This window comes from Adiantum capillus-veneris, chromosome 1 (genome assembly GCF_014529385.1).
Source record: "Adiantum capillus-veneris isolate H3 chromosome 1, ASM1452938v2, whole genome shotgun sequence".
NCBI lineage: Eukaryota > Viridiplantae > Streptophyta > Polypodiopsida > Polypodiales > Pteridaceae > Adiantum > Adiantum capillus-veneris.
In genome coordinates this window covers 117494600-117521724 of record NC_140931.1, presented here as the reverse complement: position 1 = coordinate 117521724, position 27125 = coordinate 117494600, and the positions used below count along the sequence as shown (strand labels likewise).

The 27125-nt window shown below is 42.5% G+C and overlaps 1 protein-coding gene across 1 annotated transcript; it reads left to right on the top strand.

Annotated features, from left to right (window-relative positions):
* The first annotated feature begins 11502 nt into the window (after positions 1-11502).
* On the top strand, positions 11503-14134 carry LOC147465410 (cold-responsive protein kinase 1-like). The gene is made up of 6 exons (XM_086519936.1): positions 11503-11716; positions 11814-11953; positions 12400-12610; positions 12692-12932; positions 13175-13325; positions 13551-14134. The coding sequence occupies exons 1-6, from the start codon at positions 11638-11640 to the stop codon at positions 13872-13874; spliced, it is 1146 nt and encodes a 381-aa protein (XP_086376062.1). The 5' UTR covers positions 11503-11637; the 3' UTR covers positions 13875-14134.
* The last annotated feature ends 12991 nt before the right edge of the window (positions 14135-27125 follow it).

Genomic DNA, 27125 nt, shown 5'->3' with positions numbered 1-27125 from the left:
TGGAATAATATTGGCACGATTTGGTTCCTCCATGAATCTGATTGTCTGCCCTCGACCACATTCAACTCTTCTAGGGGGCATGACTGAATTCAACTAACTCCAAAACCCAACTAGGACATAGATTCTCTGTCAAGAGCTATTCAGGCCATCATCGTGATCGCCAAAATGGAATGAGCTAGTCACTTTTGACAGTTATTCCTGGTTGGATTGTTAGAGTTTGTCAGATCAAATCAGGCAAGCAGACTTCAGATACAAGATCATAAAAAGATTGAACTGAAATGGAGATAAGAGATTGATACAAGAACTAGAACTGAAATGTAAATTCAGGTAAGGGTACAACTAGTATCAAGTACAACAATGAGAGCCAAGTAATACTCAGAGTAAGTGCCAAAAGAGTACAAGAGTAGACTAAACTCAAGAATGACTAGTGACAATAAAAAATCCCAATGGCAACAATAGATCCCGCAAAATGAGTAATGGGCCCTATTTATAGGTGTTGGATTGGGCCTCTGACTGACTGTTCCCTGTACAATTATTGTGGTAACTGGGCTCGGTAATTACTAGCTCATACTGCTGATTTGATTCTCAACTAGGGTTTGTTCCCATCGTCTACAACACCCCGAGCCAAAATTTGGCATGTCATTTGATGTCAATGATGGCCACAATGGACTTAAAATTTCAAACTTAATTTATATTCAAAATGAGATTAGAGTATGATTCCAAGGGTTGTGTCACTTTGGGCACTTTCTCCGATCTTCGTTTACTTGTGGCCAAGACACTGTCACATTAAGCTTTAGGTAAAAGGCATCCCAATTTCTATAAAAAATTGGCTTTGGCCGAATGGAAATACATCTGGAAATGATATGGACTAGCAAAGTTCAAAACCCTGCCATGCTGCTTGTTGTGTGAAATTTTGTAGTTGGCTTATGCTTTGCCAAAGTTACCAGGGGGAATATGGATGTCCACTTGATGTGCACGCGAGGCCATCGTTTCTTTTTGCTTGTCAAACAACTATCGGCTACCTCATCATAGCCAATCCATGCATGAGTTGTACACTTGTTTGCAACTAGCAATCGAGGGAGGAAGAGCCATCCACTACCAGTGTCGTGCACAAAGTAAAAATTATTTATTTTTGGCTTTTAGTGATTGAGCATATAAAAAATAGACTTCTATGCATGAAGTCCTTTATTCTTTTTTGCGGAATCTTGATCGCTCGACCTCTTGAGCAAGAGCATGAGTGGACACTCGTTGTGAATTAATTTCGATTTTTAAAAAAATATGTATCACGTGAACCAAAAATGATTGCAATTGGTTGACATTGAGTTGCAAACCAAACATCCATGTGAAATGGCCCTTTGGTCAAGGAGGTATCTATACTATATATTATGCAGCTTAAATTTTCAAGGAAAGAGAGACCCTCCACGTGTCACTCACTGCTTCAATTCAAAGGAAACCTTACAAAATGTCCCATTTCTTTAAAGCTTGGAATCTTGGAACTTGTGAAACCTTTGAGGCCTTCAATTTTTAAACTTCCAAAGTATAAGAAAAAGGTTTGACTCTACTTTTCTAACTTTACTTGATTGAAGGGTGGCTCAACTTTGTTAGAATTTAAGAAATTGTTTGTATGCACACTAGCAAAATTTTGCCGATTTATTTCAAGGTGAACTTGGAATCTAACTATGATTTTTTGATTAATACACTAAATCCCAATTAATACACTAACGATGATCTCAAATAGCCTCAAAATGGAAGGGTGTATGTAAGTATGTGTGTGTGTGTGTGTGTGTGTGTGAGAGAGAGAGAGAGAGAGAGAGAGAGAGAGAGAGAGAGGTCTCAAAGAGTGTTTTTTTTTTTGATTGAAATAATTTTAAAGTAAACCTATACATATATAATGGAGCTTAAATTTTTCAAGCAAGGAAAGGCCTTCCACATGTCATCCATTGCAACTTGCACAAATATCCATGTTTTGAACTCCACGATATAACGTGGAGCCTGACGATCTCAATGCTTGAAGGTCTCGAATAGCCCCAAAATGGAAGGGCATGTGTGTGTGTGTGTGTGTGTGTGAGAGAGAGAGAGAGAGAGAGAGAGAGAAGAGAGAGAGAGAGAGAGACTGCCAAAAGAATTTTCTTGATCAAAATAATCTTAAAGTAAATCTATACATATATAATGGAGCTTAAATTTTCCAAGCAAAGAGAGGCCTTCCACGTGTCATCCATTGGAGCTTGCACAAATGTCCACGTTGGGAACTCCATGAAATAACCTGTAGTCTGACGACCTCAGTGCTTGAAGTTATCAGTCCAATCTCCACCTGCAAAACAACTGCTCGTGCATGCGTTCGCGTCCATGATGTGTGTATGTGGTGTTCATGTGTTACTGTGTGTGTGTGTGTGTAAGAGAGAGAGAGAGAGAGAGAGAGAGAGAGAGAGAAGAAGAAGAAGAAGAAGAAGCAGAAACGCAATTGGCCGTTGGCTATGTTTGCGTATGAGACTCGAATCTCAACCTACAGTGTGACTGGGCATTCTTGGTGGTGTGTGTGAGAGAGAGTCCAATCTAGCTGAGCAAGCCTATGCGCACACCCAAGTTTGTTTGTGCACGTGTGTGTGTGTGTGTGTGTGTGTGTGTGTGTGTGTGAGAGAGAGAGAGAGAGAGAGAGAGAGAGAGTAGCTAGAGTGCTCACTCTTTGTGTGTGTGAGAGAGAACAAGATATCACAGTTACCCGTTGTCTACGCACATGCGTGCGTGTGTGTGTGTGTGAGAGAGAGAGAGAGAGAGAGAGAGAGAGAGAGTGTGTATGTGTGTGTGTGTGTGTGTGTGTGTGTGAGAGAGAGAGAGAGAGAGAGAGAGAGAGAGAGAGAGAGAGAGAGAATGTGAGATCACAATTGTCCGCATCCTCTGTGTGTGTGTGTGAGACAGAGAGAGAGAGAGAGACTCTTACTCAGTGGTGAGAGAGAATGACAGAATATGTGGGGATTTAATGGCAAGAGAGAAAATAGTGAGTACTTTGGCAGAGAGAGAGAGAGAGAGAGAGAGGATGCAATTGGTCCCATAGCCAATGACGAACAAAATCTAGTAAGCCCAAGATAACGAATCTAGGACATGAAAAAAATGTAGGACGGGTGGCGAGCAATTGCAAGTTGACAACGATAGAAGGCACAGTAAACTGTTGACTATGTTTTTTTAAAAAATTGTGCTTGAACTTTGTAGGTGTTCTCAATTTCAAATTAGAATTTTAAGGTAAATCTCAAAATTTGTGAGTGGGATTACACTAAACCTTTGTTAAGCATTCTCACCTTGAAATTAGAATTTAGAGATAAATCTCAGATCTATAGGTGGAATTACACCAAACCTAAGTCTTTTTAGCACTTCGATACATAATGCTGTTGGAATTAGGGTTGCAAAGAAACACACACAGCTTGGAGAAGATGAAGGAAGCTCAAGGCACACAATAGAGAGTGTGTTACTTAGTGTGCAATGGAATGATAGATAGCCCTAGAGTGATGGGCGTATATACAATGCACGGCGGAAAAAACCTCCTAAAGAGGTAAAAATGCCCCGGCGGTCCTAGTGTGTTCACACACATCACTACCACATGTATATGGTAACAAATCCCCCCTGGAGTGATGCGGTGAACGAGAGCTGGCACATGAGTAAAGGGAAGTGCCATGCTCTGAGGACAGGATCAGTCCACAAAGGGGAGTAAGCCCAAAGCTTTGCGGAAAGCTTCAAGCTTCTCACGAGACAATGCCTTTGTGAAAAGATCTGCAAGGTTGTCCTGTGTTGGCACATAAGCCAAGCTGATCTCTCTTGCTGAGAGCCTCTCCCTGACATAGTGGTAATGCACCTCAATGTGCTTTGTGCGAGCATGAAAAACTGGGTTCCTCGCAACTGCCAATGCGCTCTGACTGTCAGTGTAGATAGTGTTGGCAGTGTCCTGTCCAACACCCAAGTCAGCCATAAGGCGTCTGAGCCATACACACTCAACCGTAGCTGTGAAGACTGCCCTGTACTCAGCCTCACAACTCGAAGTGGCCACAGTAGGTTGCTTCTTGCTCAACCATGATATACATGAACTGCCAAGCATGAAACAAAAACCACTTGTGGACACTCGCGTGTCAAAACAACCAGCCCAATCTGAGTCCGAAAAAGCATGTAAGTCTGGCGGCAATGATCCCCCCTTGGGATAAAACAAGCCAAGATGTAAAGTGCCATTAAGGTAGCGGAAAATCCTCTTGACAGCCTGCCAATGCTTAGACCCTGGGGTATGCATAAATCTGCTGACCTGCGAGACTGCAAACTGAATATCTAGCCTCGTGTTGCATACATAAATGAGGCAGCCAACAGCAGTTTGGTAAAGAGTGACATCAGCAGGATCGCCAGCATCATGTAGACTCAACTTCAAACCTGTTTCCATGGGAGTGGCAATAGGTTTGCAATCCTCAAGTCCAAACTTACATAGCAATGTCTCTATGTAACTTGTCTGACACAAGGCAATACCACCATCACACTGTTTAAACTGTATACCCAAGTAATGATGCAACAGCCCCAAATCTTTCATCTTGAAAGTAGCATTCAAATCAGCCTTAAATTCAGCAATATGTCTCTCATTTGGTCCAGTGATCAGCAAATCATCAACATAAAAAACCACAATGAGAAATACATCATCCTCACGCTTTACATACAATGTGCTTTCTGTTGGACTGTTACGAAAGCCTCGTTTAACCAAATGAGTGTCAGCTTTCTCATACCAAGCACGAGGAGATTGCTTCAACCCATACAAAGCCTTCTTACATTTGCACACTTTGTCCTCTTGTCCTTTTATGACAAAACCGCGAGGCTGCGTTACATAAACTTCCTCAAATATGTCACCATTCAAGAAAGCAGTAACAATGTCTGATTGATGTACATCCCAACCAAAATGAGCTGCCAATGCACATAGAAAACGCACAGTAGTCATACGACAAGTGGGAGCAAAAGTCTCTTCATAATCTATGCCTTTTTGTTGTGCATAACCCTTTGCAACAAGTCGAGCCTTATGGTGATCGATCTCACCATCCGGCTTGCGTTTCAACTTGTAAACCCACTTCGTACCAATGGCCTTTTTGCCAGGAGGCAAATCACATAAAGTCCATGTGTCATTCTCTATAAGTGCATCATATTCTGATTTCATGGCAGCAATCCAATTTTCTGAATTCTGTGCTTCATCAAAAGACAGAGGCTCCTCAACATCATGTAAACTAGACACAGCCAAAGCATAACAATCTGATGCATAAGATGCATGGTGAGAGCCTGAACGAGTACGACTAGATAAAGGTGCATCCAATTTACTGTCACGCAAAGTGTGCACCAGCCATTTTGGCATACCTCTAGCCTGCTCATTTTCAGCCCTTTCCTCATCAAGTACATCATGTACATCTGCATCAGTAATAGGCTGTTCTAAAACATTTTCAGAAACCCCCATAGGCTATACATTTGCCTCATTGGAACTTACATTCATATTTCCACCACTGAAAAGAGGCAACAAAGTGTCATAAATGTCCTGTGAGCTTACATTACTGTCTCTAGTACATGACAGCAAGGGCTGAACAGAATCTTCCACAAACACTACATCCCGTGAAACCAGAATACGTTTTGTTTGCGGATGATACAACCTGTAACCTTTGCTTTCAGCACTATAACCAACAAAAATACATTTGACAGCCTTATCATCCAATTTTCTGCGCTGCACTTGTGGCACCAAAGCATATGCCAAACAGCCAAAAACACGCATGTGCTCAATAGAAGGTTTTCTATCATGCCATGCTTCATATGGAGTAATAGACTGCAAAGCTTTCGTAGGACACCTGTTAAGTACATAGGTGGCACACATGATGGCCTCAAGCCAAAAAGAATGCGGCAAAGCTTGACTTTTGACCATACATCGTGCCATTTCCGTTAGTGACCCGTTTTTCCTCTCAGCAACACCATTTTGCTGAGGTGTATAAGGCACTGTACATTGGTGTTTTATCCCACGACTAGCCAGAAATGCATTAAATTCATGAGACATATACTCCCCCCTCGATCGGAACTGAGGGTGCCCATAGTACATTTTGAGACATTTTCAGCCATAGCCAAAAATTGTTTGAAGCACATAAAAACTTCGGACTTCGCTTTAAGCGGAAATACCCATGCATGCCTGGAGTAATCATCAATGAAAGTCACGAAGTACAGGTAATTGCCCAAGGACGGAGTTTGCATGGGCCCACAAACATCACTATGCACAAGCTGCAACCTGCATGTGGCCCTAACTGAACCATCCTTTGGAAACTTAGAACGCTGCATTTTACCCAGAATACAGCCTTCACAAACATGTTTGACAGGTGCTTCAAGAGGCGGCAAAGAAGCAACCATATCAGCTTTCTGCAAACGCAGCAAACTGGCAAAATTCAGATGACCAAAACGTGCATGCCAAAGTTTTGCATCTGAAATAGCCCTTGAATCTGCAACAACATTTGCAAAATTTTGTCCACACTTGTCATACAAAGTGAGCCTATACAGCCCACGGCACAAAAGCCCAGATGCAACAATTTCATCACCAAAACTGAGATCATGAACTGTACATCTGTCATCCACAAATTTGACTACAAGTCCAAGTCTAGCAAGTGCGGATACAGACAAGAGATTCTTCTTGATCCCAGGTACATAAAGTGCATCAACAAGTGTGAAGGAACTGCCATTAGCAGCAGTGAGCACAATCTTTCCAACTCCCTGAACTGGATAAGAGGCGTTGTTGGCACAAGTGACTGAATTCCCATGAGGGACAGACTCGAGAGAGGTAAACAATTCACGATGTGAGGTAATGTGCTTTGTAGCACCACTGTCGAAATACCACACATGTGAATCTGCAGCAACTGACAAGCATGCATCATGGACAGTAGGATTGTAAGTGCACTCTGCGCTAAAAGCCCATTCTGCATCAACATCAGCATCACAATCTCCTTTCACAGAAGACTCAACAATGGCTGCATTTGTAGTGGAACCAGCATTTGTAGTGGAACCACCCTCTTTCTTCTTAGCCTCTTTGGCCTTCAACTTAGGACACGACTTGATCAAGTGATCATTGGCTTTACAATAATGGCAACGCATCTTCTTTTTGCCCTTATCACCAGAATTGCCAGACGAAGTGCTGCCAACAGAAGCATTAGGAACATAATTTTTGCCACTCGCAGCAGAACCATAAGAAGTGGCTGCATTACTGTTACCACCCTTTCTTTGAGAAGCAATAAAAGCCTGTTCAACTGCACGCTGCCTAGTCCTGTTTTTTCTAGAAAGTGACTCTTGCAACAGCAATGTGCATAATGCATCAAACTTGACAACTTCAGGATTTCCTTGGGTCATGAGTCTCCAAGTACTAGCAAAAGTCTGGTAGGAATCTGGTAAGGCATCAAGAACAGTCTGCACAAGGGAACTGTCCGAAATGACTTCACCTGCAGAAATGAGTTGCTCATTGATATCCTTGACACTAGCAAGGAAAGTGTCCATATCATCTTCCTCATGCATAATCTTCGACTCTAGCTCTTTACGCAGCAAAGCAATTTTAGCCTCATTGCGGCTTGCATAAAGACCTGCTAGAATATCCCAAGCCTGTTTTGCAGATTTTGCTGAACGGATGTGAGGAATAATGGTGCGCTTCACAGACAACGCAATCAATGCATGAGCCTGCGCATCCTTAACATCCCAACGAGCTTGTTCTGCCGTAGGCAAAACAACTCTAACAGCTGCAATCCTTGCAGCAAGACCTACAACATCCTCAACATCGCCTACATCTTCAGAACCAGGACGTACATCAATGCCCTGCACAATGTTCCAGACACCTTTTGACACAAGAACATGTTGCATCATATAAGCCCACATAGGGTAGTTGTCCCCATCCAACCTGTCCTCAGCAACAAACATCTTGAACACATCTGTGTTGTTGTTGTCAGCCATGGTAAATGCTGCACCTGATGTGAAAACTGCCCGAAAACAGGAGAAATGGAGCGGGAACAACTTGTGCTATATAGCACAAACCGTAGAAGACTATAAGGCACCTGTTATGCAGAAAATGGCACTGACAAAAAATCTGCACAAAATGACGAAATAGCCTGTGCATTACTGCCCGTAGTGGAAACGGAGACCGAAATGAGCCCAAATCAAAATTCTGAGCAGACCATGCTCTTCGAGCTCCCCCAAAATATTTGTCGACCTGCGAACGCTCGCCAAAGCTCACTGAAATCGGAGAAAGTGAGCAGGCGTGTGCTGGAGCAGCTGGCGACTAAGCCCGAGAGGACGTGACCTGCTCTGATACCAATTGTTGGAATTAGGGTTGCAGAGAAACACACACAGCTTGGAGAAGACGAAGGAAGCTCAAGGCACATAATAGAGAGTGTGTTACTTAGTGTGCAATGGAATGATAGATAGCCCTAGAGTGATGGGCGTATATACAATGCACGGGGGAAAAAACCTCCTAAAGAGGGAAAAAATGCCCCGGCGGTCCTAGTGTGTTCACACACATCACTACCACATGTATATGGTAACAAATGCATTTTCCCAAAAGCTTAGAAAATCTATAGATGTGCCTTGAGATTATGTCTATTTGAGTGTTTTTACACTAAGCTTCGATAAACTTCATGGGTTTCCTCACCTTCAAATCTATAATTTAAAAGTTGTAGGTGGGATTACACTAGACCTAGCCTTTTTTCGAGTACTCATATACATATTGCTCTGTTTCAGAAACTTGAAAAACTTACATGTGAGAAAATTATATTTAAAGGTCTTTACATGATTTTCCTAAAATTTGTCTATGAAATCTGGGGATTTGCCTTTGAAGGTTCTTACTAAATTTGGAGGTTGCGATCAAGGCTCGAGTTAGAGAATTCCACAAAAGATTGAAATTTAAAACACCTACATATGATAGAATTGTAAAGACAAATTTACTATCTTTGAAAGTTTTTATATTTGAATTTCTCAGATTGCATGTATGATGATTGTATGCCTCCCCTTTGATATATAATTCATCCCTACTAATTTCTCTGAGCTTTGTGTGTTTTCTCAACTACAAATCTAGAATTTAGAAGTAAACCTCAAAATTTGTAGGTGGGATTAGACTTAATCTAAGTTTTTTTTCGAGCGCTTGGATATAGAGTGCTTTTTTCCATGTATCAATGTTTGTAGTTTAGGATGCCACATATGTTTGGAAGGAGAATGGTGAGGGCAAGGAAGCTCTAAGTAGTTTTCACATGAGGCAAGGTGAGGGCTTGTGTATGGATACAATGGTGTACAATGGTGTATCCTTATATCTCAAAGGCATATGGCATCATGCAAGTATTTGACATGAGCAAACTAAAATGGCTATTCAAGGGCTCTTAAAAAAAAACCTTTTTGTTTGAAAAATGTCACCATATTTAAATGTAGCCTCTTGTAATGCACTTATGTGGCCCTTGGCACCCCCATTCTTAGGGGTTCTTGCTCTTTGGGGTCACTTTCCAAGGAGGCAAATTTACTATGTTTACATTAAACTTAGATTTTCTTTGAGCACTCAGATACGCATTGCTTTTTTCAAAATTCTGGAAAAACTACCTATGAGAATTTTTAGCGGCAAATTTATTGTATTTGATGGTTTTAACACTAAGTTTCTCTAAACTTTGTAGGAGTTCTTAACTTCAAATCTATTATTTAGAGGTAAATCTCAAAATTTGTAGGTTAGATTAGACTAAATGTAGTTTTTTTTTTAGCATTGAGATACACAATACTTTTTCCCAAAAACTTGGAAAACCTACATATGAGAATTTTTAGAGGCAAATTTACTATATTTGTAGGTTAGATTACACTGAATGTAAGTTTTTTTTCAACACTGAGATACACAATACTTTCTCCCAAAAACTTCAAAAATCTACGTATAAGAAATTTTAGAGTCAAATTTACTATATTTGAAGGTTTTATTTTGCAGGCCAGATCACATTAAACCTAGGTTTCTTTTTAGCACTTAAATACACAATATTTTTCTCAAAAAACTTGGAAAACCTACATATGATTACAGTAAGCGTACACTCAAGTACATTTCTAGGTGGGATTGCACTAAACCTAGCCCTTTTTAGATTTTTAGTAGGGAGAGGAAGGTGTTTTAGTGTCTTATGCATTATTTATTGAAGGTGTCATTGATCCAACATCTAATGATGATGGTGAAGAGGGAGAGGGAGATTATCCCTCATCTAGACCTTGCAAGATGTCTAACACATTAATGCTTTCTTGAAGTGTTGGTTTGTGTGAATGTGGGATGTGTATGGAGATGATCCATTGAAGGCTAGCGGCCCAACAACATGCTTCGATGTCCATAAACCATTCTTCATCTGTTTCTACATCAAGTTAGGGGTCTATCCCATAGACTCGAGAATGTCGAGTCTAATGTATAAGTCATCCAATGAACAAACATGAGCTATGCTTCTTTTCACTTCTTCTAAAGGCTTGGAACTATCCATCTTTAGCATACCAGCTCGATGTGAGTGCAACCAAGTGGTGATGGTACTCCTCACAAGATGGGCTCATTGGGTGGCAATGACACTACACATCTTCTTCACTTCCATGGCCAGCTGCATCTCTAAGACGTGGTACACATAGGTATGATCATCTTCCATCTTGATAAAAAATGTGCAGCAGCTCCTTTGAGTTAATTAAGGTTAAATTCTCCATCATCATGGAGATAGCAGGCCCTCTATAGCTCTCATTTTTCTTAGACAATTATACTCTGTGTGTGTGTGTGTGTGTGTGTGTGTGTGTGTGTGTAGCATGCTGCTTAACAAGAAGCGACTTTTATTGTATGACGAACACAAAAGTTGGAGACTTCATGAATTGGGAAAAAAGCTCAAGAAAAAAGTGTAATGGCACCTACAAATTTTGAAACGTTACCTCTAAATTTTAAATTGGAAGGTAAAAAAACCTTCAAAATATGAAGGAATTTAGCATTTAAAGTTTTTTTGGACACTGTGGAGGGAGAGAAAATTTAGCAACCACCACCAACCCAGAGAACTATCCAATTAAACAAAGAGAAGGGAGGAGGAGGAGGAGGAGAATAAAAATATTAATCTTTGTGTGTGTGTGTGTTTTATCTTCAATAGCTACAAAGAACTTAGATCCATTGAATAAAGGCTAAAAAATCCTATGTAATGTGTGAGAACCTACCAAGCTTGGTATTAAAGGAATATTTGTTGTCTTTTGCATGTATATTTTTATTTGAGAATCCATAGAGAGATGTTGTGAATCATTTTTAAAAAAATTCAAAAGAGTGTATACATGTAGAATAATGGAATCTATATAATTTCTTCACCTTTGTAGTTGTAAGAATAGAAGACATGCATTTTCTAACTGCAACAACGCGCGTTTACATCACATACTAGTCACACCAAAGTGAAAGCTTTCCTTTTGAAAAGCCAGAGAGCGCGTCACGATGAGTGAGCTGGCAATCCTCAAATAGCAGTGTAGCACTGCAAAAGACAAATGGAGGGTTAGTTTCAAATTTTGTCCTTTGAGTTTGTTCAAAACACGCATGTGCTGTGATAGAGTTGGGTGAGATGCCGTCATGCTTTTGATCTTCTCTCGTCCGCTCTCTGTGCGAGCGTGGCTATGCTAGAATTCTTTTCAGCCTGCTTCAAACCAAGGCCGCATCAGCAATCTCAGCTCTCGGCTTCCACCCAGACCACAGGCAAGTCTCTGCATAGGATTTTCTCGGTCATGCTTCTGTTGCTGCAAATTTGATGATGAACACCTTGGCAACGTCTCTGATTTTTGTCCTCCTGCAGATCGATCCATTGCGGAGGAGGTGTCTGAAGCTAGTTCTGGATTAGACCGTCACTTTTCCCTGCAGGATTTGAGACTTGCAACGAGAAATTTTCATTCTGAGAATTTACTAGGAGAAGGAGGCTTTGGTCGGGTATATAAGGTAACACATTCTCTCAAATGCACGATTCTGATGTTGCACTGGGCATTCACATTTTGTGCGCGAGTGCGTGTGTGTGCGCACACACTTTGCCCTTTGACTCAGTGTGGGGATGCATAATCCTGGTTTAGGGCAGAGAAATTAGGGTTTAATATGCGTCTCTTTTTTGTTCATGAGCAACTTTCCTGTTTTTTTTTTTTTTTTTTTTTTGGGCCTTTGAAGGCAAATTGGTGGATGGGACTGTCGTTGCCATTAACTGATAGAGAGAAATTGGGCTTGACATGTTCTTCTCTTTTGTTGATGAGGGACTTCCCTGTTTTCTTGGCCTTTCAAGGCAAAATGGTGAATGGGACTGTGGTTGCCATGAAGCTGAAGCTGATAGAGAGGAACTGGGTTAAAGAAGCTTCTCTTTTTGGTGCATGAGAAACTTTCCTGTTTTTGGCCTACAGGGCACATTGGTGGATGGGACTGTGGTTGCCATAAAGCAGCTCTCTGGTGTGAGTCACCAAGGCCAAAACGAATTTGTTAATGAATCTCGGATCCTTTTGACAGTGCAGCATCGTAACCTGGTGCGACTCTTTGGGTGCTGCGCGGAAAGTGATGAGAGGCTCTTGGTTTATGAATATCTGAAAAACAGGAGTCTCGATCAAGTTCTTTTTGGTATGTATACAAAAGGTCCCTTTCATCCCCTTTATGACCGAAATCAACGCTTCTTGACCTTTCAAAGCTGAATTTTTGCAGGGATTACCGCCAAATCCCCCTTGTTTCTGGAATGGCCAATTCGACGTAGGATCATCATGGGTGCAGCGAAGGGTTTGGTGTATTTGCATGAGGACTCTCGTGTTCGCATCATCCATAGAGACATAAAGGCGAGCAACATCCTTCTAGATGACAAATTTCAGCCCAAAATTGCAGACTTTGGACTCGCAAAGCTATTTGATATGAATCAAACGCATGCCAGCACGAAAGTGGCAGGCACATTGTAAGGCTGCTATCTCTTTAAAGGCAGAGCTCACATGTATTGGAGGCGTATTAATGAATGTTATGTTTTGGTGGGTGTTTTTGAATGATGGCATACAGCAGAGAAGTTCTTGATGGTTTGAATGATGTCGTATGGCCTAGTGTTAGCAGTGCAATTCATGGCTTCTTGAAAATATTTTTGTTTGGGATTTACAGCCTGTGCAGTTATTACCATCTGAATGAAGGTGCTTGTTTGTGATCAAGTGGTTACCTTGCTCCAGAGTATGCGGTGAATGGGAAGCTCACTGACAAGGCAGATGTGTACAGTTTTGGTGTGGTTATGCTCGAGGTAGTCAGTGGGAGAAGGAACACTGATTTCCATCTCCCACCCAAAGATCAACGACTTTTGGATGTGGTACGTATGTATTCTATATGTGTATATGTGAGTACAAATGAGAGAGTGCAAGAGAGAAACAAGAAAATTGTAGCTTGCATGGTCAACAAGTAAACTATATCACAGAACCTTTTAAACTTAAAACTCAATTGCATGAATTTCAAGGTGTTGTGAATTTCTGGTTGCTTCAAGCTTTTCCATGTTACTTGCTCATTTATGAACATTTTTGGTTGGGGGCGTTGATAGGCTTGGAGACTTTACAAGAGAGGAAAGCTTCTCGACCTGGTGGATCATAGAATGGGCGACAGATACGTACCTTGGGAGGCTGCCCGGGTAATTCACGTGGCCCTTTTGTCCACTCAAGCGGCTCCTGACTTGAGGCCGTCCATGTCAAGGTTAGCATATCTATTGAATGGGCGCTCCCCAATCTCAGAGAAGCCCACTAAACCACCCCTTATCCATATTGAAAGTCCCAAGAAATTTAATAGGCATAGTCTGGATGAGGGGCAAGTCAGTGGGGTGTCTGGCTCCTCTACGAAGGGAAGTGTATCGTCGATCTTTTCTCAATAACGAAAGCAACAGAATGGTTCAGAGTTGTTTTTCTTAAGGCGGCTGCTAGCAGGTAGAGGGCTTGGTGTATATGGGATGCAGATGCTTCTAACAACTACAATTCTTCTGATCTGAATGGGAATGTGCTACATGATACATTTGTTGCCCCCGTTTACTGGGGCGTCTATTCAAAGGGAACAATTTATTTAGCTGTCTAAGCTACAATTCTTCTGACCTTATGGAGAATACATGATAATAAATATTGCCTTTTAAACGTCTCAGCAATATGTCTCTATTTACTGGGCTTTGATACCAAGGGAAACAGAATTGATTTAGCTGGCTAAGTTTGGTGACTTTTGAATACCTACCATAGAATATTTTTAATGTATTTATATTTCAATCAAGCTTTAACAGCATTGTATGGACTAACACTGAGTATGCTGTCAAAATGGGACAGGGTGATTAGTTAGAGCCAAGGGTGTACGTGACACATCCAACCCTATGTGTCCGTGGACAAGCTACAACACGACAAGGGTTCAAGTTTTAGGAGTGTTCTGGCACTTTTGTGAGTGTTCGCAGATCGTGCATGCCGAGGCACTTAGAGTAGATGCATATCCTCCGATTGCACACAACATGATCATAAGCATTCCCATTAGAATCCTTCAATGGAATTTTCCAGTGCATTAAACCTATTTTTTTTATCTTTGACATTTTTCACTTATTATTTTAAGTGACTTTTGTTGGAAATTGAGCAGGGCAATTTGGGTAAGATAATATATAAGCAAACCTAAGCTAGCACTATTTGACAGAAGAGTAAGAACACAAGCCATAAGCAGCAGGTTCCCCCTCTCTCTCTCAAGCATGACCATTCCTCCTTGGTTGGGTTTTTCCTCCAAGCAAGACCCTCAACACCCTAGCGTTTTCAGTCATAGCATCATCGCCATAGACTCGTTAGAAAACTAGTGTTTTCAATCTCAAAAAACCATCGTTTTTAGCTTCAATAGACCAGCGTTTTCAGCTTTAGAAAACCAACGTTTTTAGCCTCAAAAAACCAGCGTTTTCAGCCTCAGAAAACCAGCGTTTTACATCAGAAAATTTAGCGACAAGAAGCATCCTAAGCATTCAGTTTTCAGCCATAGTCTCGTCCTCATCGTCCACACTGTCGACATCGACATAACCCCATTTAGATTTTTATCAGTATCTTGTATCAGATTGTGCAATCAATAGTAGACCCACGCCATCGAGAGTGGGGCCCTTGGAGGAGGGTTTTACGTCTTTGGTGTCGTATTCTTTTCTCTCTCTCTCTCTCTCAGTCTCATACACTTTCACACACAGTGTCCATTCACTTTGTTTGTGTCCATTGCACTCTCTCGCTAAGAACGAAAGGCTCTCCCTTCCATAAGAACAAAGGAACCTTGAGCACAGTTCGGAGCACTCATCTTGAGCAAAGTTCAACATTCATTCCGCTGTAAGTGTTCTGTATCACTCAAGGAAAAAAACACAAGAATTACAAGTTTTTTTCTTTTTGTGGCTTGTTGAGGTCGCATGAATCCAAGTTCACTGGGATCGATTCCTAATCGTGTTTTTCAAGAGAGACAAGAATCCCAGGAAAGAAGGGCTTGTCCCTTGTGCCTCTTTTCACTCATTGAGAGCGGACCGTGCACTTAGCGGTCGGCCAATCGACGTGAGGTGGGAAAAAGAAACCTTGGTGTGAGCGCAAGGCCGCCAAAGGGTGTATCCGCGGAAAAGAGCAGAACTCGGGTGAAGAGAAGATCGTTCTCTAACACAGATTGCAAGCGAAAAAGAACCTCAAGATCCTCGAGAATTTCAAGAACCTCAAGAACTTTAAGACCCTCAAGAACCAAGACCCACAAGAATCCAAGTTCCTCGTGAACTTAAGAATCCACGACTTGAGTGGATAGTCATCACTCGAAGCGGAATGGATACTTCGCTTGGAGGTGGTGAGCATAGTGAAGGGGATCGGGGAGCACCACAGACAGAGAGTGAGAGAGAGGAGACACACACACGATGTGGGTGGGAGATTCAAAGAGTGAGCAGCCCCCTATACACTTATGCTATGTATAAGGTATACAAGTCAGTGGGTGCCCAGACTCTGGGCGGCTGGGCAAGGCACACACGCCTATATCCCAACAACCTCCCACTTAAAGGAGACTGTGCCTTTAAGCAAGGGAACCTAGTCTAAAGACTACAAAAGGTAAGAGAAAACCGCTCTCAATCGATGCCCATTGGCTGGCTGTGATCGTGTGCATCCGGTTGTCCTGCTCCCGTGTAAGTCCATACACCACCAGACGTACTGCACACGTACTGCAAGTATGTACGCAATACTTGCATATCTCCCTCGTGCACTATGCCATCATCAGTCAACAAACGACTGACAACCCCAACTGCAAATGCTCCCACTTCAGCTGCGATATCCGGTCTCAAGATCAACATCTCATACATGAGACCACCGAATGCCGATGCAATGCTAGCGGGCCCTGCTAGCTCTACAGAGCATGCATCAACATATATATCCTTGGCAATAGGCATCTCTGACTGACGAAACGTGTCAGCCACATGCATCTCCTGATTGTCCGCAAAAGACGCATCAACCTGTCGTGCAACCTCAGAGCAAACCAGTTGCTCTAGGTGTCTGCTGGAAGACATATCCTGCACAACTATATCCCCATGCTCACTGTCGAGCATAGAAAAGAATGACTGCATAATCGCTGACATCTCAGTCTCCTCTGCAATCATCCACTGCAAACATGACCACTCAATCTACTGTGACTCATTAGAGCTCTCATGCTCTAACTCCGTATGCATAGACTCTTGCACAACGTCCTCCTGTCATGACTCACTAGAGCAAGACCGCTCTACCTGTCTATCCTGCATAGAAGTATCTCGCACAACTGACTCTCTGCTTTGCTCAGTCACTAGCAAAGCATGCATGTCTGACTCTGTCACCTCTCTGTGTGACTGCTCAAGTCGTGCCCCAACTGTGTGCACAACGAGCTCACTACTCTTCACTCCATGCAAAGTACCCTGCAACCCATGAGCAAAAGAGACTCGCCTGCTCTCTCGCTGTCTACCTGGCTGCATGATCACAGAGAAAACACCGTCTCTCGCGTGATCCACATGCAATGGGTAACCTGTACCACTCCTGACACCTCTCGCAATCACTAGTGAACCCAAATGCATCACAAAATCTCGCTCTCGTAGCGAAATCTGATATCCACAATCTCTAAGCTGACCAATCGAGATCAAACTCACTGTCAAATTTGCTACATAGTGCACATGTCGTAACAAGTAAGATGCACCACTCTGTAATGACAGTCTCACATCTCCTGCACCTGCTATCGCATGCACCGATCCATCGGTCAAACGTACACTGCCAAGCATCCCGCTAGAATAGCTACAAAACCATGCACGATGCGGCGTGACATGAAACATAGCATCTGCGTCTAGCAACCACTGCGAAGGGAGTGTACTATCCACATGTATAGCATCTCGTGCATAGCTCGAGGTAAAAGTGACATCCCCGTCACTAGTATACTCCGACACTACATGTGCCTCAACTGTCAAAGCAACTGAGTCCATGGCATCACTACATACATCTCTGAGACTGCCATGTCTCCTACGATGTCGCATACGACGAAAACAGCGTCGTCTAACGTGTACAGAATGACCACAATACCAACATGTCACCTGTCGGCGTGCTCGTGAATGTACATGTCTCACACGAGTCCGTGATGACTCAGATCTATCATACATATCATGTAATCTGCGCCAAAGTTCTCTCGAAGTAGTCTCATACATAACAAGAGCATATACAGATTCCGCAAGGTGCAAAGAGAGCGTAGATAGTGCCATCTCCTCTAGCTCCTGCCACTGATCGTCAGACATGTTTGAAGGTTTACCTACATCACCACTCAATGGTCGATGCAACCCTCGCTGTGTCAATGCATCAAGCATACACTCTCTCCATGCCGCAAAGTCTGACCTATCAAACACGCGCATCTGTGAGAGGTCACAATCTGATCGATCACCTGTCTCTGCCATGAGCACAAGTAGCAAGCTAGAAAGCAAAACCACCTCACCAACAACACCTGGAAACTGTCTACCAATATGGCCAGAAATTCAATGTAAAACCTGTGAGACACACTCCAAAATAGAGCTCCCACAATGTCAATACAAGTCAGCCCTAAACTGGCTCGAGTCGCATCAACAAAAGTCTGCAAATATGGCTCAAAACCTGATGCAAAGTTGCACCAATAACCGTGCAAAACCTTGCACAAAATCACAAGTCAATATGACTTAATCGCGCATAAATATCTGACAAAATTTTGGCAGAGTCTCCTTTGTAAGTGGAGCAAAATCTCAACAGTAAACCTCAAAGAGACAATAATATATGCCACGATGGCCAATCCGGGAATAAACTCGACCGGAATCACCTCACAAAGTCATACATATGAGCATACCTGCTCTTGCCGGAGTACCACTCAAATAATCTCAGCCATAAATAAATACACAAATCCATATATGGCATACATAAACCGCCAAGACCATGGCAACATAGCTCACTCTCGCATGAGTGGCTCTCTGGACAAATGCATATCCAAAAACCTGTGTACACCTATGAATTTGCTGGTTGCTGCAGAAAATACTCCGTGTGTGTGAGTTATACCAAAAACAGTGTTTTTGGGACCCGAAAGTGCACAAATAAACCTGCTGCTGTACCTGCTGTAATTCAAAGCAGAATTTCAGCAAATAGACATCACCATCGCGTCCGGAGCGTGCCAAAATCCTGACCTAGACTCCTGGATCATAGATCTGACTCCGTATGACGGAGCTACGCAAAAAACTGCGTTTTAGAGCCCGAAAATGGCAAAAACGAGCTGCACATAGTCTTGAACCTGCTCCTGCTCCACTCTGCGTGATGCAATGTCCTCTCAATGCAAGCTCCAACGCAAGAGCTCTGCCACAACAGCATCCAAGCACTCGAATGTCAAGCTCTCCTCCGCCGAGCACTTCTCTAACGAGCTCCACTGAGCTCAAAAGCTCCTCTCACCAAGGAAGCCGCAACCGCCTCCTCGACCAAGCTTGACCACACCAAGCTCCTAAGCTCCAAAGACAATGCTCCTCAAGCTAAAATCACTCTCCGTGAAACTCCGCGATCGAACTCCACCGTCGAGAGCGAGCGAGCTATCGTCTCGAAGCTCTCAAAGCCGTCGTGCTCTCCGCGGTCACCATAGCTCTGATACCAATTGAAGGGGCTCGGGGAGCAGCACAGACAGAGAGTGAGAGAGAGAAGGAGATACACACGATGTGGGTGGGGAGACTCAAAGAGTGAGCAGCCCCCTATACACTTATGCTATGTATAAGGTATACAAGTCAGTGGGCGCCCAGACTCTGGGCGCCCGGGCAAGGCACAGACGCCTATACCCCAACACATAGGAGTGGCGAAGAAAAGTTTTCCTCACCAGGAGGTTTTTCCGACCCTCCCCCTTCCCCATCTACGCCAAGGATTGCACTAACTCCTATGGAGGAGTTTGAGCAGATGTTTATGGATAGGAAGTTAGAATGCAAAGCAAGAAGAGTAGAAAGAATGGCAAGAATATTTTTAACGTATCTATATTTCAATCAAGCTTTAACAACATTGTATGGACTAACACTGAGTATGCTGTCAAAATGGGGCAGGGTGATTAGTTAGAGCCAAGGCAGCGAGGTTTGAGTTGCGAGGTCACAACCAATCTTTGGGGCACCGTTAAATGCTGAATTAATGGACCTGCTGATTGGGCAGTTTTACCGGGTGGATGACGGATTACAAGGGTTTGAAGATATTTAAGCAACTCGATGTGAGTGAGTGGGTGATCTGAGTAAATGAGAGGCATCGCTACTAAGTATGGAATTATATATTAAGAAGAATGAACCTACATAAATCCCAACCCTTAATTGTCAGATCATCAACGAAACTCAAGCAAAGAAAGAAGTAGTTCGCAGGGAAATTACACCTTTGTTGTCCAATGAGAGAGACGATAGGCTGAGTTGACTTGCTTGGCCAAGAATGACTAGAAGGTGGATGTTTGAAGAGAGAGACCTCCATTGTGAGACAGACTATTACCATGTATGAAATGAGAGTTCTTGACATTCTCTTTGGGAATAAGGAGAACAAGGATTTGCTAGCTTCCTAGATTCTCAATTAAAGAAAGAAGTAATTAGGAATCCTATATATTATAGGATATGGACACTATGGATAGACAACCTTTTACCCAAATGGTAGTGGAAGCTATGATCTCAGATAAGATGGTTTTAATCTTGTTGGTGCTGAAGACAATACTCCTCGAGATTAAAGGATGCCTTTGGCTTAGCCGAAGAAGAAGAGACTTTGAAGATTCCCATATTGTCACTTGAAATTAGAGAGAAGAGATGAGACCCTAAGATTGTAATTACACCACTTTGCCAACCTAAAATTAATTTAGGTGGATATCATGAGTGCGAGAGAACACAAGTTTGCACAAGATTTTCCCAAGGTACCACTATAGAGCAAGACTATGGTGGTATGGAGGAGGGGAAGTTCTTGCAAAAGACAGACTTTCACTTGAGGGTTTTGGGGTTAATATTTCACGGTTCATTGCCTTACAGATTTTTCTAATGAATTGACTAAATGGGAGAAGCAATATGTTTCAAGTATGCAAAGTGAAATGTAGGGATTCTAGTCAATTTGTATACCAAGGCCCTTACAAGAGAAGGAGAATGGCACCCCGCTCTTCTTTGGTGACTAGTCTCTCAATCTAGTAAATTGAGGTGGTGGTGTAAACCAAGCAAGTTTATCATTCACTGGTTGCACTATAAGACAATGAACACTTTGAAGTTGAAGAATTCAAAGAAGCTCATGGTTTGTGTTTTAGCTCCCAGCTTAGCCATGTTGGGAGTGTGGGCTTTGTCCTATGACACCAACATCTGTGTGAGAACCATACCTTGGAAAATCTGTCTCTTCTATCTTTGTGCGTACAATCCCTTATCCCATGTGACAGAGGGTTATGTGATGATTCATGTGTATTCCAACTGTCTATGTGAGTTGTGCAAAAGCCCAAAGGGCATCCTATTGATTTAGGATCGACCCCATAATAACATTTTTCTAGCTATTTTGTGAGAGCTACTTGGTCTTCAAGACTTATTATAAGGGCACTTCTTGTACACACTATGAATCATGATAAAGCTATATGAATATGGTTTACATGGCATACATGCAATTATGAATGCCTCTTTGCTCTTTCCACCTTAACTCACAAACTAACTCTAGAAATAGTGCTCGAAAAAAACATAGGTTTAGTGTAATCCCACCTACAAATTTTGACATTTACCTCTAAATTTTATATTTGAAGGTGAGAAAACCTTCAAATTTTGTCAATTTACTTCTGTTGTTTTACATAGGTAGGTTTGCCAAGTATTTGGGAAAAAGTTTTTTTCAAGCACTGTCTAGAAATCTCTTGGCTTGTCGTTTAACTCGCATATAAAAAGAGAGAATCCCTCATTTTTGGTATTTGGAGTAAAAAGGGCATGGTTTCTTTTGATTTTTGGGAAGAATCACACCATCTCTCCTTGCATAGTCGTAGGTCAAGTGAAGAGGTGTCAAATTTATATGGAATTGGCCCAACTCATTTCTAGGTCAAGCATTCATGTAAATTTTTTTTGGTTTGCTTAATATAACACACTCACTATTGTGAGTTCCGCCAAAAAAAAAAAAAAGAGAGTTGAAAATATTCTTTGCTTTTTTGTTTTGTTTTTAATCGGTGTCTTTGGTTACTTACTTGCAAATTCACAAGAAGATTTAGAAATTTTCTCATGTAGGAAAAGGGAGTCTTTTTCAGTGTTTTTCATACAATGCATAACATCATGAGCTTTGGCTCGAGAGGCACCGCATACCTAGCTAGGTATACGGTGCCTCCCTCACAAAAGCTCATGATGTTGAGGTAAGTCACAATGTGGGAAATATTGTGAGAATTTGTCCAAGATATATATTTTTCACAAAGCTCATTCCAAGTCATTCTCAAAAATACCTTTGCACTCATCATCATACATATATCTCGCATAGAGGTTGAAAATTGCATTTTGGCAAGGTCCATTTTGTTTCTTCCTTTGTAGTATGTACCAAGAGGGGTGTCCTTGTGTTGACAAAGTTAGATTGGGAGGTGGCCCTAGACACTATTCTCGTAAGAGACCTTTTCTATGTAAGTGTAATAATTCACCATTGATAGATCCCACTTGCAACTTAAGAGAACGTTTTGATGAAAATACTCTATCCTGTTTGTGAAACAGTCCAATTATGAAGTGATTGCAAATTTTTTTCCGGTCTCCTTTGTCGAGTCAAGGCGGCATGCCTTTATCACGCTTTAGCATTTTGTATACTTCTGAGCGCTTGTGCGTACAATATTGATGCATCCTTGTGTCCATTCATTTGGTGGCAAAACAATTCTGCACATCCTCCATTTTGGAAGACACTGTGAAGTAAGTTAATGATCTTCTCCTTCACATTAGCTAGTATCTCTTCTTATTTTGTCCATAATTTGGTGACGGAAGACCTATAAACAAAAACCGTGTATGCCGCCAATAATCACTTGTCTACCATGCTCATGCTCATTGATGTGTGTCACACCAGTGTTAGGGTCTATGGTGTAAAAGGGGACCTTCATCCGCGTGTTACGACGGTATCAAGGGGTCAAGGTAGGGGCCTTGATAGGGTGACGCTAGGGGTGTGGCGATAACACTAAAGTAAGAGGTGTCAAATGGTGTATCATCTGGTGTGAAGCGAGGAGTGGCCGACTACTAGCAAACAAAATTACAGTAGATGGCGACCCTATAGTAGGTGTGGAAGTGGTAGGCAAGGAGGGAGGTATAAACGCCTGATGGCTTTAGGCAGTGTGGAAGCGTTCGTGGTGCCACCTCCAGAACATCCGCCTCCTCCACCACTAGAATATTGAGTCTGCAAGGACTCACCTGAGGAAACTTATGACTCGGACTGTGCAGATCGCTCTAAAACTGTAGATGGTGAACGAGATGGGTAGTGTGACAGGCCAACAATACGGTGGTAAGGTAAAGGGGATGGACAATGTGACAGGCCATGGGATGGTGAAGGGGAAGGTCAGTTTGACGGACCAAGGACCCGAGTCGAAATAGGGTGAATGGCCTCATACCATCTTTTTGCTTGGGTGACAAAGATGCTACGAAATGCTCCATCCCCCCTCACCATTATGTGAATATGTGTGAAGAGTGAAAATTGTGCAAAAAGATAAAAACAAAACAATTCACTTATTATGCAAACTTAAACTTAAAGAAAATCGCAAATATATTCTTTCATCACAATAAAGCATATCTAGCTAGTTGTAATAGGAGCAAAATTGCTCAAATACAATGTATTGGTGATTTAAGCATCCTCCCTCTCATCTTCGAATAAATCCGAATATCTATGAAGAGATATTCCCTTAGAGAGACATCCTCATAATCATCCAAGAGATCCTCGGTGTTTTCCTTTGTGTTCATCGCTTCTAGTATATTTTCTAGCTCGCTCATCACTACCTCTATACATCCTCTACATTTTTCTATGTATTTTTCTTATGTTTTTTCCTCCATGTTTACAGAAGTTGAAAGATTGTAACCCTCATAAACTCTGCACTTCGGAGGCTATCTCAATGACATACCAATGCCTCGGTTGAGAAGACTTGGGATATATAATCACCTAAAAAGAGAAACAAACTGGCATAAGATAATGAGTGTAAAGATCCCACAAGTACTTGTGAAAAGATACAATGACCCACATTCACAATACTCAAGTAGGATGAATGTATCTCAAGATCTTTTTGTTGAGTCCACCTCAACAAAGCCTGACTGGCCTCTATGCAATTGCAACATGACTCCATGTTTGCCTTGAATCATTGAACAAAATAACTCCACTTTAAATCCTCTTTAATCCATCCTTCAAACTCCTTGCAAAATTCCAAAATACATGAATTCTGTCCACCACCAACTCTGTGTCGATGGACAATTGTTGTCGACACATTGCTTGAATTTTGTTTACTCTAAAGTGGCGAACTTTACGTGATGCTACCGTGTACAAGTTGTATTATGAAAAAAAGAAGAAATGAATATCAATAAAAAAGACCACACCTCACATCAAAGATAAGAGATTTACCTTAGGGCTACAACCCCGCAAATACTCCCACTTCTCTTCTGTCACCTATTCACCTTATTGTTGGGACCTTTCCATGGCATCGTGCAACCATCTTCGACTCATGAATGATTACACCCTCTCAAGATCTTCAGGATAAGCACCAATAGTCATTTCTCCCTCTAGAGGCATGTCGTGCAATGTATCTTTCTTGCTTTGCATCATTGTATTGGGCAAGCCAATTTTGCATCGTTTGGTTGTGGCATGCATAATCAATTGATCTTTGCCCCCAAGTCCATGCTTATTTTCTTTTTCATGCGAGACATGTTTTCCAAAATGGCACCTTCCTCAGGTTTGTCTTTCCACTTGAGTAATGTTTGTTATTGATGCACATGATAACACGTACATAGATCATGATAGTCGAGATGCACTCAGGTTCATGTGGCTAGGTTGGAGGTTCAATGAAATCACGATAAATCTACTTGTCAGTGACATGTTATTGTCAAAGTCGACGATGCGGAAGTGTAGAGACCAAGGGGAGTGAGCACGAGTGAGAGAGAGAGAACGACAGAGAGAGAGAGTCTCCTGAACCAATCAACCTTGGCAATGAATACTGAATGTGTATACAATGGAGGCAAGGGGTTGCTTATATAGCAAGCCCAATAAATTTCCCTACCTAAGACTTTGACAAATAAGTAAATTAAATACCTAAAAGCAAAACTAAATAATGGGATCACATTGGGCAGTTCACTTGAGATGCCTAAACTTTGACACCCTCTCTGTACCTCATAGTGGACATCAATAGTGAGACCAAGTCGATGAAGAAGCTATAATGGACCACCCAGCACCGGCGGTCGGGATACTGGATACACCTCGGTGTTGCTCTCCTCAACTTTGTACCTAAAAGTAATGCCATCTTGAGCATCGGTTGCATGTGTAGAAACTTTGAAATGTAGACCAACTACCTTTAATAATCCCCATTCGTGAACTGTGAACACATCACGTCCAAAATATAAAACTCCAACTGTTGGAACACATCTTGTCCATAAGCTAACCAACAACAATGAATTGGCTAGCCCATCCATAGTGTTTTAGACGTCTGATTGGTTCCCTGCCACATGCATGTGCATTAAACTCCGACCAACGAGTCCAAACACCAATAACTTGAACTCCAACACAAGGGTCCAAATTAATTATAGGGAGCAATGCTTGCTCTCTGCCACTCACAAGCCTCTCTCTGGCTGAAGCTAGTGGTGACACCGGTCATTTGACTAGAAATCTCATGTCAAGGCCACTGTGGCCGCTGCCACATGTGCCATGTCGATCTCGTCTGCCAAATCTTTATTATCGTAATCTCTGTTCAGCTTGCCTTTGACTTTGTCTTCAAGTGAATTCCTGCTTTTTCCTTTGGCTTCAAACTCCTAAGCCAAACAAAGCGTCGAACACAATCATGACTGTGGTCGTACCTCCCGGGTATCGAGGCAGCTAACTGAGTACTGATATGATCATCCATGTCCAACTGACCTTTGCTGCTGTCCTCTAGAGAACTCCTCCATTTGCTTTTGACTTCATAAACTCGAGCCAAACAAATTGCGGGTTTCCTTGAGAATTGTGCCAGTGTACATGCTTCTAAACGGATGATTGACAATCCGTTAACCATAACTTTTGGTAGGTTTTGGTCGATGTCGTCGGGGGTGGTCAAGAAAGGGGAGACCATTTTGAAGTTGCAAAAAAAAAAAACGGGCTTCTCGCACTCCAATGGGCCGCACAAGTCCACCCCGCCGCACCAAAATTGATCCACCAAACGAAGCTCTTGATTCTCAACCACCACTCCGCAAAGCGTGTCGAGATCTTGCTCCAAAGCTTCGTCCCAACTGCTCTCCAAGAGTCCTCCAAAGCGCCTTTGCACTTTGCACTCCTCCAAGCCGTGTAATCAATCTCTCCACCAAGCTCCTCCAAAGGCTCGCCCTTGAGGCCCGGCTTCTCCTTCACTGCCGACTTGGCACTCCCTCTCTCAAACCTCAAAGCGTGCTTGAAGCGTTTCAAAACGCCGAGGCATAAGAGGAAAAAATTGTCTCTGTCGCCATGCTAGGATATTGGCCCAGCGTTTCAAAACACCGAGTCATAAGAGGAAAAAACTGTCTCTGTTGCCATGCTAGGCTACTGTCCCAGCGTTTCAAAACGCTGGCCACTGTGGATTTGAAACCAGCGGGCAGGGAGCAGGGCTGTGCTGGGCACAATGTCTCAAAACGCACCCGGGGGGGGGGCTTTGGCATAGGGTGAACGCCTGGGGCATCTCAAAACGCGATCGAGAAGGGGGGGTCACACAGTCAATGTGGGGTTGTCGGCAATGGCGTTTTGAAATTCCGTAGGAGAAGGGAGGAAAACCGGTGCCGCTGCAGGGGAGAGAGTCCAGAGGCTAGCGTTTTGAAACGCATGGGATAGCGGCAGTGGGGGGAGGAGAAACGCCGGTGACGACAAGGGAAGATGTCTCCTCTCTACTCATAACTGCTCCGCCACCAAGGGATTCAAGCGACACGGAGCTCCACCGTAAGCTCTGATACCATGTCAAAGTCGATGATGTAGAAGCGTAGAGAGAGAGAGAGAGAGAGAGAGAGAGAGAGAGAGAGAGAGAGAGAGAGAGAGAGAGAGAGAGAGAGAGAGAGAGAGAGAGAGTCTCTTGAACCAATCAACCTTGGAAATGAATAACTGAATGTGTATACAATGGAGGCAAGGGGTGCTTATATAGCAAGCCCAGTAAATTGCCCTACCCAAGACTTTGACAAATAAGTAAAATAAATACCTAAAAGCTAAACTAAATAATGGGATCACATTGGTCAGTTCACTTGAGATGCCTAAACTTTAACAGTTATCCCTATGCAAGCGTTTACGTAAACGACTTACATGAAATATTGGATGAATATAAACGTATGGAGGTAAGAAGAGTTTGTAAGCCATATCTCCAACTGGTTTGAGTATTTTAAAAGGCCCACAATATCTTGGAGTTAATTTAGGTATTGGTGCAGTATTCAAAATTTATGAACTCTCTAGAACACGGAAAAATACCTCTTCCCCTTCCGTGCTGCAGGTTACTTGTCGGCGCT